General features: G+C 52.2%; 2 protein-coding genes across 5 annotated transcripts in view; both read left to right on the forward strand.

Annotated features, from left to right (window-relative positions):
* LOC104067484 (methylenetetrahydrofolate dehydrogenase (NADP+ dependent) 2 like) overlaps window positions 1–16851 on the forward strand; it is a 74461-nt gene extending 57610 nt beyond the window's left edge. For 3 of the 4 annotated variants that reach the window (XR_008449479.1, XR_008449481.1, XR_008449482.1), the window contains 4 exons: window positions 2461–2553; window positions 7142–7194; window positions 16402–16485; window positions 16795–16851. The gene's annotated coding sequence lies outside the window, so the exon portion shown is untranslated. Of the gene's footprint in view, window positions 1–2460; window positions 2554–5385; window positions 5471–7141; window positions 7195–16401; window positions 16486–16794 lie in introns of all 4 variants that reach the window. The other variant, XR_008449480.1, reaches the window with a different exon arrangement.
* On the forward strand, window positions 9439–19374 carry EREG (epiregulin). Its single transcript, XM_054064278.1, has 5 exons — window positions 9439–9595; window positions 16402–16485; window positions 16795–16918; window positions 17494–17640; window positions 18977–19374. Exons 1-5 carry the CDS (start codon window positions 9550–9552, stop codon window positions 19035–19037), a joined length of 462 nt encoding a protein of 153 aa, XP_053920253.1. The 5' UTR covers window positions 9439–9549; the 3' UTR covers window positions 19038–19374.
* The last annotated feature ends 1374 nt before the right edge of the window (window positions 19375–20748 follow it).

A 20748-nucleotide genomic window follows, 5' to 3' on the forward strand; every position in this document is an offset into this window, starting at 1 on the left:
AAGGGTTGAGAAGCTGAGATGGAGACAAAAGAATGGAGCTGTGTCCTGCACAGGCTCTTGCATCTGGCCTGTTCCAGCTGAGCCAGGCGGGCTCCTCTGTGAACTTCACAGCCTTTGTTTGGGTTGGTGTTGAGCTGCTGGTTCTCCACCTGCTTGGTTTGGGCAGGGTGGATTAATCTGGGTGTGGAGCTGGATGTTATGTATGAAGGGGTGACCTCTGCCATAGGCATGTGGCAAGCCAGTGCCCAAAATTGGCTCAGCCTGTGCATCTGATCTGCAGCCTCTGTTTGGACCCATACAGAAGGGTCATTTTCAGGGATGCCTTTTTCTTTGGAAGCCCTGTAAGAGGTGCTGTTGTTACTGAGGGGTTCAGTTAGAGACCTGTCTTGTGTTTGACAGCTTTGCCTCAGTGACCCTTATCCACAGCCCCTTTTTTCATGTCTGAAGGACAGACACCCTGTCTGCAGAAGCCTCCATCCAGAATTGCCAGCCCTACCTCAGGGCTTTCTTCATTTAATAACTGGCACCAATGTAATTAGACCCAGCCCTGGCCTCTGTCCTGTCCCACTTGGTTTACACGCATGCGCCCCAGGTGTCATGAAGGAAATCTCCTCCATCTCTTTAAGTAACATCAAGATGCAGGAACAAGGATGATGGGGGTGGATGTGTAGGTAGCACGCAGAGGTTTTATCCGTGGAGGTGTCACAGTCAGCCGAGTGTCTGCCAGCGCCTCTTGCCCAGGACATCCAGTTGCAGGCTCCTCTCCTCATCCCACCTCCCTTGCACACAGCAGGCGACCAGCACCATCCCTGCCCACGGATAGGGATGAGTTCCCAGGGGACTTGGCCTGCGGGTTAAGCCGAGACCTTCACTTCCCCTTGGCCCTTGGGAAAACGCACAACTCCGTGCTGAGAGAACAGAGAAAGATACAGAATCTGAACACATTTTGGGTTGCTTGTTAGTTGGGGAGAAATCCAGGCTGCAGGTCCAAGATGGGTAGGGAACAACCACCTCTGTTGAGAAAACTGGGGTCTGTGCCCTTCCCCACTGGCTGATACCAGCGAAACTGTGCGTAGGGGAGGAGCAATTCATGTTGCAGGCAGATGGTTTCCACCCCTGCTGGAGCTACCTCTGGGCCTGCAGCCGTCCCTAGGGCTCCCTGCTGGTACTCAGGCTGTGGCTGAGCTGGCTGATCCATTTCTTTGTCTGTGACCTAGGAACGGTGTCTAGGGAGGCTTGGATACCTGAGGCGATGCTCAGACCGTGGATGGGAGGAGAAGGTGCCTAGAAGATGATTTCATACAGTCTTGGTCATTCCCAAACCAAACTTGGGAGGTTTCCACATGCCATGTGACTCAGGATTGACTCTCAGGAGTTAGGGGTTCTGAATTCACTGGAGAGCAAAGAATATGGAACTTTATAGCAGGCTGGGCCCAGACAGGGAAAACCCAGAACAGGAACACGTTGCTGAGCGTTGTGCCCTGGAGTATTCCCGGTCAGCTTCTTTCTCTCCTCAGCAGGTAGAGAGCGTGACCTGAACAGCGTGGCTCCAAGCTGATGTGAGCCAAAGGGAGTGCTAGGGCTTATTTTTGCTCCGGTCATAGGGGAACTTCTCTGCAGACCACGGTGTCCTACTTTGAAATGTGAGTGCAGGGATGGATTGGGCACCAGTGTTTATAGGTGCCCGGGGGCAGCTGCCTCATCACCTCCGCATGCTGACAGCCGGCACAATAAAGGCCCGCTCTGCACAGCCTTCTTTTTTGGTCACTTCAGTAATAGTAATGATTAACAGTAATTATCAGAACAGTAATGGGAGTGTCCCATGATGCTAGTGGACGGGGGAATTCCACTAAGCGCATCTACTCCATGCCTAGCACTGGTTACCAGGCCAAACAAATACACCGGGGGCCCGTGCCTCTTTCCGAGGTTTGGGTTCTGGAACATGTGCTGGCTAGGCTGGTTTCAGGTGAATTGCTGTTTACTCCTTCATCCCTAATGACACATTCCCCGCACTGAGGGCACCCCAGCTCCCTGTGCGCATGGCTGGTGTGTGGGTGACAGTCGCCGCTGAGTTGCAGCCAAAATGTGGAGTCTGCTGCAGGGACAGCAAGTCACTGCTCAGTGCTGCAGCTTCCAATTCAGCAGGCCGAGTGCAGGAGCTCTGAGGTGGGGAGACAGCCCACAAGGCAGAGGCTTTAGTCTGCCCTTGCCCTACCTTTGTCCCCTCACCCTTTGCAGCAGTGCAAGGGGCAAAATATGCTTGCCAAAGGAGTTGAAGCCATGGCAGCAAAGGCCTGCATAATGGCACAGCTGGTTGCCAAGGCTCCCAGATGGGGCAGGTGATGTCATGCGTGCATCATGTCTTATTCAGGCTTTTAGCTGCAACCCAAGGCAGGTCTGTCCTTCCCTCTGATGTTGGCACTCCTATACAATGTTTTCCTCTTGTCTTCCCCATGCTAGCACCAGCCTTGCAGGTGGAAGACACAGGAGAGGGCAGCGATGGAGAGCCCACAGATGGGACCCGCTACTGTGGTTGGAGCCTGACAGGAGCCGGTGAGTGACTGCTGAGTTGCACCCATCCCTGCAGCAGTGGATCTTGCTGTCACTTCACTGTCCTGAGACGGATGTCACTCTCAGGGCAGAGCTGTCAAGTGGATGTGCCACATGGTCAGCCACCAGGAACACGCTCTCACGTAATGGTTCCAGTGATACTGGCCACTGGTCAGGGGTCTCAGTGCTGCGTCCATGTGTACACACTGTGCACCATCAGAGTGGGCAAGCTAAGTCATCTTCCTGAAAATGAACAGTACTGGTGAAGAGATGACTGCCTGACACACAACAGGTGCTGATGGACAGAACAGCACACAGGACTGATCACAGAATCATGGAATGGTTTGGGATGGAAGGGACCTCAAAGCTCATCCAGCTCCACCCCTTGCCATGGGCAGGGACACCTCCCACTGAATCAGGGACTCATCCAACCTGGCCTGGAACACCTCCAGGGATGGGGCAGCCACGGCGGCTCTGGGCAGCCTGGGCCAGGTTCTCCCTACCCTCATAGGAAAACATTTCTGCCGAAGATCTTGTCTCAATCTCCCCTCTTCCAGCTTCAAACTATTCTCCGTCATCCTGTCCCTGCACTCCCTGATCAGGAGACCGTCCCCAGCTTTCCTGAAGCCCCTTTCAGTACTGGAAGCTGCTCTAAGGTCTCCCTGGAGCCTTCTCCTCTGCAGGCTGAACAACCCCAACTCTCTCAGCCTGTCCTTGTATGGGATGTGCTCCAGCCCTCAGATCATCTCTGTGACCTCCTCTGGACTTACTCCAACAGCTCTATGTCCTTCCTGTGCTGAAGACTCCAGAACTGGATGTAAGACCCCAGTTAGGGTCTCACCAGAGCGGAGCAGAGGGGCAGAATCCCCTCCCTCGCCTTGCTGGTCCCCCTGCTTTCGATGCAGCCCAGGACATGGTTGGCTTTCTGGGCTGCAAGTGTATATTGCTGGCTCATGTGCATGCTGTGTAAGGGGCTGGTGTTGCTCTCCAAGCTTGATTGCCCCCTGCTACATGCACTTGTCTTCCACCATGGACCATCCTATATTCTCAACAAATCACTCGAAGCAAAGTGCAACAACTACAAGCTGAGTGAGCAGTGATACGGGAGGGATTGATTCAATAACAGCCTTATGAGGGTACGAAGAAAACGCTTGCATGGGTTTGTTTAGCAGCAAGTAAAGGCAGATGCCATGAAGAGACTCCACAAATGAGAAAAGGTCCAAAGCCCTGGCAGGATAAGAAGTCACTTAGTGTGGAGCAGTAAGCTGTAATTATGGAAGGGAAAACACCAGCTGAGCATTTAGAAAGCTCTTCCCGCCAGTGCGATCTGTTGAGCCATTCAGGAGTTGCCCAGGGGAGAGTAATGGGAATGTCGTACAAGGCAGAAGAATGAAGCTTTAGAAACTGCCTTGTAGGGATCTGTCTGCCTTTCGTTTCCATCTTTCACAACAGATTGAGATGGATGGGAATGAGCTGTTTGTGGGGTTTGTCTTGCTTTGTTAAGTTCCGAGTTAATGCTGACCCAAGGAGTTGGCTAAGACATCACTAAACGGAGGGGACTGTTTTTCTTGAAACAGCAAAACATCCATGTTGTCTAGGAGCTTCGACCTCACCCTGCTTATACAGGAAGAGGCATCGGCTGCTTTTGGCCTTGGGGGCAACATTTTGAACTCCTGTGGTTTATCAGGAAGCCTGATTGTTTAAGAACTTCTGACCTAATTCATCCCTCACAGACACAGCAGATTTGAAAGTGACCTTTATGTGGAGGATGTTTGGTTCAAGGTTTTCCCTTGCTCCGTTTCCTTCAGACTCTGTATCCCAGTTGAATATATTCCCTTCTTAGGGTATTTGTGCTCAATGTGAGCCCCGTGCTTTTTACCACTTAAAATTTTCATACTTTAGTAGTAATTTTCCATAAGTCAAATGAAAATGCTGTCATATGAGATGCAGCCCAGTCACCCGTATGCTCTTTGGAGAGTGTTTCTCAGGGATCTCTCGTGCTGTGCAGTGGCCCAGATGGACAAGAAGGCCGATGGCATCTTGGCCTGTATCATGAACAGTGTGGCCGGCAGGAGCAGGGAAGGGATTTTTCCCCTACACTCAGCACTGGTGGGGCTGCACCTCGAATCCTGGGTTCAGTGTTAGGCCCCTCACTCCAAGAAGGACATTGAGGGGCTGGAGCGCATCCAGAGAAGGGAATGGAGCTGGGGAAGGGGATGGAGAACAAGCATATGAGACGTGGCTGAGGGACTTGGGGCTGTTTAGCCTGGGGAAGAGGAGGCTGAGGGGAGACCTCATCACTGGCTACAACTGCCTGAAAGGAGGTTGTAGAGAGGTGGGTGCTGGTCTTCTCTCCCAAGGGACAGGTGATAGGACAAGGGAAAACGGCCTCAGGGCAGGTTCAGATTGGACATCAGGAAAGATTTCTTCACTGAAGGGGTTCTCAGGCAGTGGCAGAGGCTGCGCTGGGAGGTGGTGGAGTCCCTATCCCTGGAGGTATCTGCCCTGGATGGGCAGATGAGGTGCTCAGGGATCTGGTTTAGTAGTGGACAGGGATTGTTGGACTTGATCTCAAAGGTCTTTTCCAGCCAAACAACTCTGTGATTCTATGAAAGCTTGCTGTAAATAAAAATGTGTCTTGCACACACACCTTTGTGTGCGCTCCTGCTGTTTTCCAACACACTGGCTGATTTGCCCAAGGATTTATGAAAGTGATGCTTTTTGGGTACTTTGTGCATGTGTAACAGTACCAATGGCCTCAGTGCCAGACCAGGAGTGATTTTCTTCCTGTTTCCAAAACGTTTTCTAATAAAAAGATGTTGATTTCGCTGATAGGTCTCGACAGACAAAGCCAGTGTAGATCTGTCTCCAGAAGGGCAATGCGTAAACCTGGGTGCCAGTCCCATAGAGAGCAGCTGAAGTAAGTAGCATTGTGCCTTGTCGTGTACGGGGTTAGTTATGTGAAAACACACACCTACAAGTGGCAGTTCATCGCTGGGAACACCTAGATTCTTCTACAGCAAATTACCATCAGGAAATCTATTTTCAAACGGAGAGAAATGTACTTTTAACTGGTATTTTGCCCTAAGAAGCTGTGGCTGCCCCATTACTGGAGGTGTCCGAGGCCAGGTTGGATGGGGCTTGGAGCATCTGATCCATTAGGAGGGTGGGACTGGATGGGCTTTGAGGTCCATTCCAAACCAAGCCATTCCATGATTCTATGATTCTGGTTTTCCCTCTTTAAGCTGAAAAGCATGTGTTGTTCATGGAAGATCCTCCATGTCAGCAGTGACAGATAACCTGACAGGCAAAGCTCAACCAATACCCTTGAAATAATCCCTGCTATGAATCTGCTGCTTCCTCCAAAAGGAGAGATGACACTGAAAGAGGTTTAAGCACGACACGGGCTTGAGTTGCGCCTCTGTTCTTTGTAAAGAGGGCTTTTCTTTAAAGATGGGTATTCAGCCATTGCTAGAGGACAAAAAAAGCAAGTAAGTCTTTTGCACAAGTCCTTAAGGTATTTCCTCATATCCTGGTCACACTTTGTAAAGAAGAAGGTCCTGAAATGTTAAAGCGTTGTGGGGGCTGCTCGCTGGTCAGATGCCAAGCGGCATCGATCCATCACTGCTGTGACTTGGGTGTGCCCGTTCACCCCAGCTGCAATTGAGGCCACGAGCTGAAGCGCACCCATGATGCTCTTGTTGCCCAATCAGTGCTACCTCTCAGCACTGTACCAACATGTCCCTCCACACTCGGATCCGTAGGATGCAATCCATATACCTTACAACCAACCTGCACAGGGAGGCACTGCTCCGTGTGAACGGCCTCTTGGAAAACTGGCTCCGAGGGTGTGTGCCAACCTCTTTCAAAGAGGCGGCCTCCACATGGAGGAGAGGGTGGTGAAAGCCACAAGCGGGGATGCCAGGTGCGGAATCACATCCCATGAGACAAAGGACGTTACAGAAAGATGAAACAAAGATGTGTGGTGATACTTGTTTTCCATATATTTAAATCTGAAAGAGGAAATTCCAATGAATTGCTCCAATTGTGTCAGCGTTACTTGGTATCTGGATACCAGCACAAGACTATAATTAATGCTCTCTTTCAGAGGATAAATCATGCAGGAATTTAAAGGTGAAATTAATTACAAAGTGGAAGTTCTACAGTGATGCTGCTTTTCAAGGCATCTGCATGCCCACACACACAAATGCTTCACTAATCGTTGCAATTCCTTCCTTTGCTCATTATGATCCCTGAAAGAGCAGACAATAAAATCCTTAATAAGGGGGATCAGCCCAAGTTAAAGAGGAAACGAAAACAGTCAGGTGGCATCAAGAAAAGCTACCATTTACTAATCTTAAAGCAGAGCGCTGGGGGCTTGGGGTTATCCTGTGACCCTGATGCTAGAGGGGAGCAAAAGGAGCTCAGAGAAAGATTACAGCTATATCACACTCCACTTGTGGAAGGTGAACTCTAAACACTGCTTTCATGCTGATCTTAATTACATTTCTCTTGCCAACTCTTATTCCATTTGGATAATTAATAAATGGCACACAATTCTGCAGTAACACATTGCCTTTTGTTGTTTCAGCACCTCCACACTGCTGACCTAAGGAAATGCTCCCACTATAAGCAGTACGATTTGTAAGTACCTGATCTACTCCAGGTCCCTGAATTCATGTCTTTATTACTTACAATTGCCGTCTGAACGTGAAGGCACAGTGTATGGCATTCTGCAGTATCTCCTACAGTTCACTCTCCTGTATCGTAACCCCTTATAAAATGCAGGAATTACGGATACTTGAGTCATCAACTCCACCTGGCAATGCTCAAATTCCATACTCTGTGAGACAGGCTTATCAGTTCGGCAATAAATTGGGTATTACCTTGCCTTTTTTTGACGGTGGTAAGCGGAAGGGCAGAGGAGGAAGGGTTTTATTTTAAAAGGAAAAGGAATAACCATCACCGCCCAGCAGCTCATTTGGGTAAAACACACTTTGGATATCAGGCAGGTGCGTACAGGTGGGATTTGAGGATGGGGTATCCCTTGGCTGTCTGGTGATAGGACGTAAGCGCCAGACAAAGCCTTGCCTGACATAGCAACAGCGCATGTGGGCTTCAGCGGGGTGCTTGAGAGGATTTAGAATCACAGAATGATTGAATCATAGAATGGGTTGGGATGGAAGGGACCTCAAAGCCCATCCAGTTCCACCCCCTGCCATGGGCAGGGACAGTTCCTACTGGATCAGGAGCTCAAAGCTTCATCCAACCTGGCCTGGAACACCTCCAGGGATGGGGCAGCCATGGCTGACCTGGGCCAGGGCCTCCCCACCCTCATTGTGAAGAATTTCTTCCTAACGTCCAGTCCAAATCTTCCCCCTTCCAAATTAAAGCCATCCTTTCTCATCCTATCACTCCATACCATTGTAAAAAGTGCATTCCAGTCTCCCAGCAGCCCCTTTCAGCACTGAAAGCTGCTCTAAGGTCTCCCAGAGCCTTCTCTTCTCCAGGCTGAACAACCCCAACTCTCTCAGCCTGCCCTCATACCAGAAGTGCTCCTGCCATCAGATCATCTTCATGGCCTCCAATTTACTTTTAAAAGTAGCTGTGACTACTCAACTGCTAAGTAATGGGAAGATCTGTTGGTCCCCAGAACTGCCCAGGCTGTGGTGAGGCCGAAAGCTGAAGGGGGAACATGACATAAGCACCCTGTGGCTTTCAGCCCACTGCAGCCGTTCCAGGTGCTGCGTGCAGGGCTGGCATTCCTGCGGGCTGTGCTGTAACTTCACAGTCCATTTCTGCCCCTGGCACCAACCATCCCTGGCAGCAGCGCTTGTGTGCCAAGGGTCACACCAGAAACACCAGGAGGTGGGAGAGTCAGAACAGAAGTTGAACAGAAGTCAGCAAGCTTTCAGTTCTAGAGCCTTCAGCAGAGGAAGGATATGGACTTGTTAGAGCAAGTCCAGAGGAGGCCACAGAGATAATCTGAGGCCTGGAGCACCTCTGCTATGAGGACAGGCTGAGAGAGTTGGGGTCGTTCAGCCTGCAGAAGGCTCCAGGGAGACCTTAGAGTAGCTTCCAGTACTGAAAGGGGCTTCAGGAAAGATGGGGAAGGACGGGACTCTTGATCAGGGAGTGCAGGGAGAGGACAAGGGAAACGGTTTTGAGCTGCAAGAGGGGAGATTGAGATGAGATCTTAGGCAGAAATGTTTTCCTTTGAGGGTGGGGAGGCCCTGGCCCAGGGTGCCCAGAGAAGCCGTGGCTGCCCCATCCCTGGAGGGGTTCCAGGCCAGGTTGGATGGGGCTTGGAGCCCCTGATCCAGTGGGGGGGGTCCCTGCCCATGGCAGGGGGTGGGACTGGGTGGGCTTTGAGGTCTCTTGCAACCCAAACCATTCCAGGATCCTCTGATTCTAGCTGCCTACCCTGTGGTGTTCCCTGAACCTGGGTTGACATACAGGCTGTGTCGGTGGCCGTGCAGTAGCCCTGAGTGCTCTTTGCATGGGCAGAGTCCACCCAGAGGCACCGTCTGCTCTGACACGGGCAGCTTTGCACCGTTATGCCCCGCACGGGTGGTGGGGGGCAGCAGCAGCCATACCCGGACTGGGCACCCAGTTGAGCGCATCCATCGCCCTGGTGACCGCCGGGCACCAGTGCCGCAGCGGGAAGGCTAAGAGGGGCACCGGATTTTCCACCCCACGCGCTCCTGGCAGTGATGCCAATGGAATAAGGAGGGTGAAAAGTGCCCGGGCTGCCCGCTCGGGGTTCCGGGGAGGGGGCGGCGGGGCAGGAGGCGGGAAGGTCGGGGCTCGGCACCTGCCCCGGGCTGGGTTTCATCACCGGCCCACGCCCCGCCTGTCCCGCCGGTCCATAAAGGTGCGGGGCGGCGCGGTTGGCACCCACAGCGCTTCCGTCGCCTCCTCTTGCTCTGCTGTCGCCTCCTTTCCTGCTGTCGCCTCCACCGGTGCCGACGCGGCCGCTTTTCCCCGGACACGAGGGCGATGGACACCGGCTGCCTGCGGGCTCGCAGCCTGGTGCTGCTCCTCGGTGAGTGCCGGGGCAGCCGCTGCGCGTTCGTCCCAGGCAGGGCTGGGGGGATCCAGAGGGGACCGGGTGCTCTGACAGCTCCTCTGTCCCGGGCAGGGCTGGGGAGATCCAGAGGGGACCGAGTGCTCTGACAGCTCCTCTTGTCCCGGGTAGGGCTCAGGGGATCCAGAGGGGACCGGGTGCTCTGACAGCTCCTCTGTCCCGGGTAGGGCTGGGGAGATCCAGAGGGGACCGAGTGCTCTGACAGCTCCTCTTGTCCCGGGTAGGGCTCAGGGGATCCAGAGGGGACTGGGTGCTCTGGCATCTCCTCTGTCCCAGGCAGGGCTGGGGGGATCCAGAGGGAACCAAGTGCTCTGACAGCTCCTCTGTCCCAGGCAGGGCTGGGGGGATCCAGAGGGGACCGAGTGCTCTGACAGCTCCTCTGTCCCAGGTAGGGCTCAGGGGATCCAGAGGGGACTGGGACCAGGCACTCTGATGGACAGCTGGCTTCTTGGCCTCAGGCAGGGCTGGTGGGGTCTGGAGGGGACCAGGCATTGTGTCATGGGCCAGGCATTCTCTACCTGCTGGAAGAGCTCTGGCAAAACCCAAAGCTCAGCTTGCCTTTGGGTGAAGCCAACAGGTTTCTCCTCCAAGATGAAGTCATGGGCAGGGCTGGTTGTACCTGGGTGACTGTGTGCGTTGTGGAGCAGAGCACACAGCTCTCATCTGTGATGTGCTCTCGTGGGAGATTTTGTGGTCTGTGTGATGCCTGGTGTGCCCCATGGCTGGGTGTAGGTGAACGTTCATTCTCCTTCTCCCAGCTCTGCTCACAGGTCTGTTCTCTCTCGCCTCATCCTGTCCTGTCTGTAGCCTGGCCCTGCAGCCCTCACCCCGGCTGTGCTCTGGGTGAGCTCAGCCACTGAATCCCTGCGGCAGCAGAGACTTATGGTAATAAAACAGGTTGTGGCCTCCCTCTGCTTGACACCTTCATCTTCAGCTTGTTACTCCTTGGTATGACATAAGCTACCTGAAAGTCCAGAGTGAATATGTGTGTCCTTCTGTAGAGCATCAAGAGCCCTGGAGCTTGGGTGTGCTGTGGAGCAACCACTGATTCTTGGCGCATGCCTCTGCCGAGGACTGACCCTGCTGGGTGACTGCTGCGTGGGCAGCAAGTGCGGGAGGCAAGACCGAGGCCTGCTGCACTCGCATGCTGCTTTAATCACAAAGCTAGTTCTCGCACGTGTCGTGTTGGTCTCAGGGTTGCAGTCAAGGGGAAGCTTGCTTCCCAAGACTTCTCTTTTGGGGCAGACGTTGCCTCTCCCACTAAGCCCACTGCAGCGTGAGTTTCTGTCCTTCACCTTGGCCAGGTATTTCTGTGATAGCTTATGGATGATCTGCTGCACAGCATCTTGCTTGCTAGGACAGCAGGGTAAAAACACCTTGTAGTCTGTGACTCAGCTGTGCTTTGTACAGAGACGTCACTGGAAGGAACTGGTACATCTTCATGGGTTTGTATACAGATTTATTTGTTTCCGGAGCAGGAACAAAATCTCATGGTAAGGGATAGATTAGTCATAGCTGGATGGCATCATAACAAGCGGTGTGGGTGCTTCCCTGCCTTTCCCTCCCAGGTCAGCAGCGTAAGCAGAACTCAGTGCCACTGGCAAGAGCTGGCAAGGCTGGCTGTCACTGGTGTAATGCCAGACTTTAGGAGGCTCCCTGCCTGGCTGAAGTGACAGTCATTGTCAGCTTCATATCCCGGCTGTTGTGGGATTGGTGAGTGCGCAGCAGATAGGCGGCAGTGGGAGAGAGATGCTGCTCACCCCTGAGGAGCCACGGAGCTGTGGCAGTGATGGAGCCAAGCCTAGGCCCTGCTTTCTCATGAGTTATGGCAGGAGCCTTGGCACTGGTCTCATTGCCATCACTGTGATGCCCTCTCAGTGGAGAAGGCAGGCGTCAGATCTCCAGACTTCCTGGGCAGTTTCAGGAGCTGCTGACCTTACCTTTCCCTGCATCACATTTGTCTGGCAAGTGGGATGAACATAGAATACCCTGAGTCTGGAGATGTGGAAAGTGTCGGTGGCTGATGGGTCTGGCTAGAAGCAATAATGGATTTCTGCTTGCTCTGTGCTGGAGGGTTCTCTGCCTCCATACACGTGGTGGCAAGCAAGGTGGCCCTGGCACAGGGGTAGTGTGTGAATGAGATCGCTGGTGTGTCAGCCTCCAGAGGGGTGGAAGCAGTGCCGAGATAACTGGGTGCACGTGATATGTCATTAGCTGCACTATCTCTGCTTCAGGGTGAGTCCTGGCACAATGGTGAAGGTGGTCATGCGGGCCCCAGTGAGCAGGTAGCAGGTTCTGAGCAAGAGTCTTCCTGTGCAGGCTGGTGCTTCCGGGGCGGCCTTGGGGCTGCTCCAGCCTGGCCCTGGGCATCTGTGACTTTGAGTCGGCGGTTCTGAAGTCATGGGTACCAAACGTGAGATGGGAAGGCCTGGAGGCTGCTTCCCAGAAGCATCTGTAGACACTTCTGTCCAGTTACGCTGAGGGGCATTGATCTGAGCCTGTTTCTTCCAACCCATGGCATCTGGTGCCTCCGTTTGGACAATGGGCCAAACACACTCAGACCGCAGGGGGGTGCGGTGTGGAAAGGGCTGACAGCATCTCCTTTTGATGGGCAAGAAGAGAAACCTGCATGTCCTGTATGTCTCATCTCAGGAAGAGGAGTGTTGGGCACCCGCCTTGATGGGGATGGTCAGGCAGGTAGGCACCAGGTACCTCCTACCCAGAACATCGAGCAGCAGCCAGATGATTCTGAGTGCAAGGCTGGGGAAGTGTGCTCTGGTGGGGTTAAAATTATCCTGAAGGACCACTTCCCCTTTCCCAGGAAAAACTGCTCCGCCTGCCTGGATAGCCTGGACTCTAAAGATGCTGCAGCTGGTATGCACGAGGGGTACGGTTGCACAGCGAGATCGTGAGTGAGAGTAAGCTCAAGGCTTTCCGTGATCCTCATCTGAAACACAACCACTCTTCTGGCCTTCATCACCAGAGGTGCTCGCTGTGTGTGAGGTAGCCTGCGTCCGTGGCTGCTGAGGGAGGTTAGCGGCAGAGGCGTGGAAGGCGATGCTCTGGAGTTAAAGGGTGATAGCAACCATGCTCACAAAGCCAGTGGGGCAGACTGACTAACTTCCATTTTAGGAAAGCACTCTTGGACAGTGAGACATGCTCTGAGTGCCTGAAATCAGGTGATGGGGAGCCACCTTGATCTGCCTCTAAAGCTGAAATGGGTTGAGGTCCTCCAAGTTCCATCTGCCAGATACCTTTGCACTTGGAATGGCTTTGACAGTGCAGTCCACATGGAAAGTGGGCACTGCCACCATTGCAGAGAGACCAAATGGGAAGTAGCCTCACGGAGGCTTCTTCAGATGGGCTGGTACAAGACCAGTGATCACGGTGATAGGCAAGGTCAGCTCAAACGATGATTGACCTTGCAGAAACCTGACCGTTCCCTTTAAAACAGGTGTTAGTCTTGTAAAAAGACTCATTCTCGGTTGCGTGCATCCTGTGTGTGCATCCTTCATCCTTAGCAGTCGTTCTGTAACTGGAAGCTGTCAGTGGCTTCAGTGGATGGCTGAGAATTAGCTCTTGCTCTTTTCCTCCTTTGTGGAAGGACGAGTGAAGAGCAGCGTGATTCCTGCTCCGGTAAAGCCACTGCTGCCTGTGTTGACCTTCCTGGGTACCTGCAATTCCAGGCAGCATTGCACTTCCATACTAGGGGTGTAGCAGTGAGCGCAGCGCTCGCATTCCTGCCAGGCACACATGAATATCTGCCATCTCATTACTGTTATCTTGTACCCAGTGGAGTTATTTGCTTAGTGAACAGTGAAGGAATAAAAAGGTAACTACCTCTCCCAAGTCCCGTGCTTGCTACACATCACCTGTTTGTTATTCTGGGAAAGGCTCTCCTTTGCCATTGCTGTGTGTGGATCCCTTATCCTCCCGCAGGATCCCCCTCCCACTGATGTCAGAGGAGAAATATTTGCATGGGGGGAAGAGGGCGAAGTGGAACGGAGGTGGAAGAACTTTGCCCGAGTGCAGAAAGTAATGCTGGGTGTCAGCAAATATTGGCACCTGTGCTCCAGCCTTCCTGGCCTGCGCGTCTGCAGGCAGGCGAAGGGGCTGTCAGGTGTCATGAGGAGCTGGAATGGGGCAAGGCTTAGTGAGGTGGTGTAGGAGATTCTTTTTAATGTGCCCCTCACAGATTTTGGCTTTTCCCCTTGCTGGAAAGCAGTGCCTCCTTCTGGAGCAAATGGGAGAGCTGAGCTGTCTCTCATGTACCTAGGTCTGAGCCTTTCAAATGCCAAAGCTGGGTTCTGGTGTCTCTTGAACTGGGAATTTCAGGTTATAAAGCAACTGCTCTGATTATGCTTGGATTAGGGAAGTACGCGAGCTGAAACAGAGGCAGGCTAAAAGGGATCACCAGCTGGCTTAATCCAGCTACTGAACTAAGTACGACAGGGGTGGGTGTCTCAGTTACCTCTAGCGTATTTTGCCTGGACTTGTGTTCGTTAACTGCTCTGTGGCCCCAGACCAAACCCCACCATAGCACCTCAGATAGCAGTGATGGCAGTGGTACATGGGGAGCCACAGGCCATGGATCTTGCTGGTCTTAGGATTCCAGCATCCCTTCTTCAAGGGGATGGCTCTTGCTTGGTGGGACAGACCTGTCCTGTGCCATGGTTGCTCCCTGAGTTTAGCCCATGCAGCACTCCTGGAATGTCCCTCTGGTTCCTGGGAAGAAGGACCAACTCGGTAAACCTTCTTTTCCCAGCACCGTTAGGGACACCAACTCCAAAGCCTGTTGTTGTAGCAGTGTCCGAGCTGCCACCAGCTGTCAGCTGATGGCCTCGTCCTTCACATACACCACCTTTCTGTCGTGACAACTCAAATCGGCCTTACACCGGCTTTAAACTGCTGCTCCTGATGAAATCTGTAGTGAGCACCATGGTGTTAGAGAAAAAAAATCCCACCCTGAAAGTAAACCTGCTGGTCCTGCCCTGTTGGAGCAAAAGGCAGGTCCTGCTGAGTCACACTGGCAGGTGCAGCTGTCTCCTTGGTCTCCTGTAGTAGTCAAAGTGCTGGCATCATGGTCTGTTGCCATGGCTCTCGCTTTGATGGACGTAGTCTTTGTCTTCTAAAGCCTGGTGGAAACCTGGCGTATTCGCTCGGCAAGGAATGCGATGGAGAGGGGGGTAGGAGGAAGGAGCAGTGTTTCTAAAGGAACACAGACACACAAACCCCTTCCCTCTGAGATGGACATTCCTGCTGTCCAGCAGGCATAAAGCTGAAAGGAAGCCTGCTAATCACCCAGAAACAGATGAGCTGCAGGAAATCCATAAATCACTGCTGGGTTTAGCACTGCAATGCAATACAACTTTCTAATAACCGGAGCTGAATTAGAGCGATCAAGAAATTACAAAGGCGCACTCCCGCCATTAGCCATGCATGACCTGGCAGGTTAGTGGAGGCAAACAGCCCAAAGACACCAATTACAGACTTCCGTGGCATGGGGGTGGTGACTAAGCAGTTCACCAGCAGGTTAGTTTGTGGCCACAACGGGAGTGTCAGCCAAGTGCATTCACGGCCAGCTGGGGCAAACATTGCCTGTTCCTCGTGGGCCGGCCTTGAAGCTACAAGTGCTAGTGCTGGACTTCAAATCCTTTTTGGAAGTGTTCATGTAACAAGTGGGATGTCCAAGAGCTGTGTGTGTGCAGCACTACACAGCCTGAAAGGTGTCAAACTGCCCTATAAGCTGAATCCGAGAGAAAGGAAGGAGGGAACTGCAGGTGCTGTGGAAGCCCAGCTCCTCAGCCTGCGTGGTGCATCTCCTGTCGTGTCTGGTACCCACACTGAACCCGCTGAGCTGCAGTTTTCTGTAGTGTGGATGGTGAGGGAGGACAGAAACGTCTCCGTTCTTTTCTGGGGCTCTGCTAAGATAAGTAACACTGGCCCAGGCTCCGTAAAGTGGTCAGGAACCTCTCCAACCCAGTCTCCAGATTAAGAGGGCTTGGTGTCTCGCCTTTTCTGCCTTTGCAAGTGGGCTTTTAGCTGAAGAACAACACGGGAGCGGGAGTTGGTGCAGGAAATGCCCAGCCTTTTGGGCTGCTCATAGGCAGCCAGGCAAGATCTTGGCTGCTCAAGAGCAGCTTTACTGTCAAGCCTACCTCGAGCAGTGTGTGGTCTCTGAAGCCGGCGGTGGGGTGCGGAGCATGGTTCTGCACGGGGCGTACTGAGTCACCAGCTGCCCGGCCTTGCTGAGTCCCAGAAATTCTCTCCCGGGAACTGCTGTGACTCAAAGACGTCTGGATTTTTGATCTCCAGAAGAACTCCTCCTGCGACGGCTGCCAGATTGTTACGCCTGATTGCGGAACCCTGGCTGTGGCCCTTGCACAGCTGCCGTGCCAGACTAGCCAGAAACCAAACATAACCAAGTCAGGCTGATTTCTGCCTCTGCCGTGTAACTTCTCTAAGCCTGTTTCTGCCTGGTTTCACCAAGAGGGTGGGTGAGAGGTGGGCACAGACACTGGGTTTCTGTTTGGTCTCTGTTCTACATTCACGGTTCGTATTTCAGTGGTGTTTCTTTGGGCTCCTTCCCATAATATAGGCATCGGATCTCTCAGACGTGTATTTTTTCAGCTTACACCGCTAGGTTTTTCCTAGCAAGATGAAAAGCTTCTGTTCTTCTTGTGTTAACCTAACGAGCGCACCTAAAATACTTCACTATATTTGAAAAGCTTCTGGTTTTGACTCTTGTTTTTATTCTCTTGTAGGTTACCTATTGCAAATGGTCCTGGGCACAACAGTGATCCCACTCTGCGGGCCTGGGGAGATGGAGAACTGCACAACAGCGCTAAGTAAGTGTTGAACAAGAGGCACTTTTTCTCCTGTCTTTCCTTTAATATTTCCTCTTCAGCATAAGAGCTCTGTCCTAGGTGGGAACTTTGCTGTAAAAGCAGAAATAGCCTATGTGGAAGTCCCAAGGGGAAAGCCAGTACGACTCTGGCCTGGGAAAGACCTTCCCTGTCCAGAAAGCTCTCCTGCTTTCATGATACTGCATTGCAGGTTGCTTGGCAGCAAGACTGTTAGTCATACTTGCAAAGCTTGTATGTTGTTTGGGAAAGGAAAAATAAGGCTGATGGGATGCTAACAAAACCTCCTTGCAGTCCAGACAGAGAACAGTCCACGTGTGGCTCAGGTTGGGATAACGAGATGCAAGCCTGAAATGAAGGACTACTGCTTCCACGGGCAGTGTGTGTACATAGTGGACTTGGACGAGCACTACTGCAGGTACGAACGGGGCGCGGTGCACCCTGCAGGCCTCCCCAGGGTGGCCATTGAGGTGAACCACGCATGACATGCAATCTCACTGCTGTTGACACGCTAACACAAATCTGGCCAAGCACTTGAATGCTTCACAGAACTTAAAAAGCAAAGGTACGTCTGTCACACACCTCAGCTGCACTGAAGCAAGCATTAAGCACATGTGCTGGCTTCAGTGAAACCTCGGTGAGAGTCCTAGACACGGGAAGTTAGTCACCAACTCAGCTTAAACTTGGGACACTCATTCTGATGCCCTTCCCTATGAATCTGTGTTTACAGTAGTGCGAGATCCCAACCTCAGGCAGAGCAGCAAGGTCTCGCCCTGGATTCAGCCTACAAAAATAAGGACTCCTGAGGCATTTTTAAGAGTATTCCTTGTTTACTTGAATTTGCAACCATTTCTGGGAACTCACGGGCTTGAGTTGCATCAGTTCAAAATGCTTGTCCTCGAGGAAACAGCAGGCCTGCAGGGTAGTATGCTTTGTGCACTGCCGAGTGCCTCCCCGTGGCGACGTCTCTAATTCTGCGTCTCTTCTCCTCAGGTGTGATGTAGGCTTCTCCGGTGTCCGCTGTGTGCATTCAGAACTCGTCAGACAGCCCCTCAGTAAGGAGTACGTGGCGCTGACAGTTATCATCGTTCTGCTCTTCCTCATCGCCATCTCTATTGCAAGCTACTACATCTGCAGAAGGTAAGAATGCGTTGCATCGTGGCGTGACAAGGCGAGCCAGCTGTACGTGTAGAGATGTATGTCCAGATAGGCCAGGATACCTGCACTCGCTTGGCTGCGAGATATGGAGATAGTTTGATATACAGAGCTGTTGGGCTGCGCTTAGTGAAGCGTTCAGAAAAGGAAGTATGTACGGAGCGTGCTCCAAATTGCAGGTGAGTCCGCAGTATGCTCAGATGCCTTTTAACCGTGCCAGAGGACCATATAGCTTAGTTCACATATGTCTTAGAGGTATGTTGAGGTAAAGCAGGGAGCGGGCAGGAAACAGGAAAATTCTAGTTCTTTTCCTTGGTGATGGCATCTCCCTGTTATCAGGAATCATAGAATCCCTAGGTTGGAAAAGACCTTAGAGACCATCGAGTCTGACCACACCTGTCCACTACTGAATCAGATCCCTAAGTATTTCATCTCCCCACCTTTGGAACACTTCTGGGGATGGGGACTCCACCACCCCCCTGGGCAGCTTCTGCCAGTGCCTGACAACCCTTTTCCTAAAGACGTTTTTCCTTATATCCAATCTGAACCTGCCCTGGTGCAGCTTGATGCCATTCCCTCTCCTCCTGTGACTTGGGCGGAGGTATCAACACCCACCTCTCTACGCCCTCCCCTCAGCCTCCTTTTCTGCAGGCTAAACAACGCCAGGTCCCTCGGCTGCTCCTTATAAGACATGTTCTGAAGCACCTTCACCAACTTTGTTGCTCTTCTAAAATGGAGAGCAACTGGATTGATACTGGCTAATTTGTTTATCTGCCTCGTTATTGTGGTGACTGTGATAATCCCGAGCGTTGCCATATCAGCGTTACCGTGGAGGACAGCAGTCTCCTCCGTTAACAGACCCACGAGCAGCAGGAACCATTCTTCAGGCTACTAAGGAATCATAAGCCGCTGTCAGAGAGCGGAGAGGTGGAACAGCCCCAGAGTGAGCGCTCAGCTTCACAGGTGCGATAGCTAGACGATAGCTCCTCTTCCCTACCCGGAGACTCGATGGTGTGTCATCACAAGCAGAGGATGGCCTAGCTCGTTAGGGAAGAATCCAGCTGGAATTCTCAAAGACAAGCCTAGCACCAGCAGCAAGACTTGCAATGCAGATGCGAAACCTTCAGGGAAGAGTTGAGAAATGAGGCTGCGTGCGAGTTACCTCAGACCTGGAAGCCAGCACAGACAGAGCCTATAGCTGCTAGAGGTTTAACACAGGCGTGAAGAGGTCATACAGCGTTCTTTTTCTCCCTTCCCTCCCCAGAAAGCCATTTGGAGTAACGGGCTTTCCAGACCTCACTCTTCTCTTCTCTCCTTCCAGGTACCGAAACAAGAGGAGACAAGCCAATGCCAGCGAATACAAGGAAGTTGGTGCCCTGTAGAAGAACCAGTGGCTCCTGACAGTGTTCGGTTCATCTGTGTGGACTCTATGGCTTCCCATCTATTTAAATGTTATTTTTATTAACAATATTTACAATATTTATATCCTGTTAAAGATTTCAATTGTTTGGTGACCCAATCAGTATAGGTCAAGCATTTTATCGTCAGTGTTTTATTTTTATATTAAATAATATTTCCCGTTCAGAACCTGACCTGAGTGGTTCTGTGGGACAGAGATATATTTTTATAAAAGCTCGTGTTCTTACTCTGGAGAGTAATTTTGTATTTATTCTTGTGAATATGTTCAAAACAATTCTGCTCCTTGAAATAAAAGTTCTAGACAACACCAAAATGCCTGTGTGGTTTGATTGAAGTGAGGCTTGTCTGAGCGGGGTGTTTGAAGCCACGGCAGTTAATTTTGGAGGGAGAAACTGTAGTATCAGGAATAATACATATCGACGCACCTCTGTTCCAATGGACGCAGCTCTTGGCTGGTGGAATTGGAGGAAGGATTAAAGGAAGGAAGAATGCAGCTGCCAGCGCAGCCTATCCAACATGTAGGGTGTGACAGCAGCACGAGTCTCAGCTCATCCGTGTGCTCAGGAAAGCCATGGTTTGGATTACAGCAGGGAGGTGGTGGCACAGGTCCATCAGGCTCTGCAGCTGAGCACGGCAGCACGTGGCAGCTCAGGGTGCCCATGACACTGGGAGAAGAAAACTCTCCCTGAGATAGCACCAGCGCTCAAGACCTGCTCTCAGCGATTCCAGCTGTGGCTGTGGTACTGCTGGGAGTGGAGAAAGGACAGGTTTGGCTTCATGTAGGTATCTTGTTGGCTTGAAATAATGACGGCGTAGCTGCTGGGTTTGGCTGCACCTTGAGTGTGGCTCCTGGTGGACAGGAAGGATTCCTGCAGCATCTGAATCATCCCTGTTAGTCCCATTGCTTCTCACACTTTCAGAAGGTGTGAGGATAAGCACCACCTTCACATCATAGAATCGTAGAATAGTTTGCATTGGAAGGGGACTCAAAGATCGTTTAGCTCCAATCCACCAGGGCCCCCACATCGCATCACATCGCATCACATCACTCCTGGTCTTTGCCGGAGGTCCGTCCAAGCTGTGTCGGCCTGCATTGCTTGGTGTTTATGGTGTGATCTGGGATCTTTGTGAGGAAGAGTGGTGGGACCTGAGACATCACATCTGCTGTTTCAGCTGCTTTCAGTCAGCCAGAGGCCCTTGTGGAGGAATAAACTGGCTTTTTCCCTCTCTTCTTAAACCGCCTTCCTCTATTGGATGCTCTTGAGATCAAGCAAATGAAAGGGGGATCTTGTTCTCAGAAGTGACTTCCCTCGCTTTTCTGCTGTGTTGTCCAGTAGGAATTTCCAGCTGAGCTTGTAGGCAATGGCTTAAATCTGCCTCGTGGCATCGTGTCCATGACCTGCCATGACACAGGACCACAGGCTGGTCCACACACAGCAATCTGGACGAGTCATTCAGCCAGCAGTGGCCTTTGGGAACACAGCTGCCAGTCTTGTGTCCGGAGAACAGAGGGGCCATGGATGGGGACCGAGGAGGGTCCCTGCAGTGGGGCTGGGAGGCAAGGTGTGGGAGGCTTCTCCAAGCGCTCGGCCCTGGCCACGTGCCCTGTGCCCCTTTCCGTGGAAAAGATGAGTCATGTGAAATGATAGCTCTGCTTCTTTCCCAGCTGGATCC

This window comes from Cuculus canorus, chromosome 4 (genome assembly GCF_017976375.1).
Source record: "Cuculus canorus isolate bCucCan1 chromosome 4, bCucCan1.pri, whole genome shotgun sequence".
NCBI classification, from domain to species: Eukaryota; Metazoa; Chordata; class Aves; order Cuculiformes; family Cuculidae; genus Cuculus; species Cuculus canorus.

Coding starts and splice junctions, on each gene's coding strand:
- EREG (XM_054064278.1), top strand. CDS start 9,550: ATGGACACCGGCTGCCTGCGGGCTCGCAGCCTGGTGCTGCTCCTCG. Junction 9,596..16,401: donor CAGCCTGGTGCTGCTCCTCG/GTGAGTGCCGGG, acceptor ATTCTCTTGTAG/GTTACCTATTGCAAATGGTC. Junction 17,641..18,976: donor AGCTACTACATCTGCAGAAG/GTAAGAATGCGT, acceptor CTCTCCTTCCAG/GTACCGAAACAAGAGGAGAC.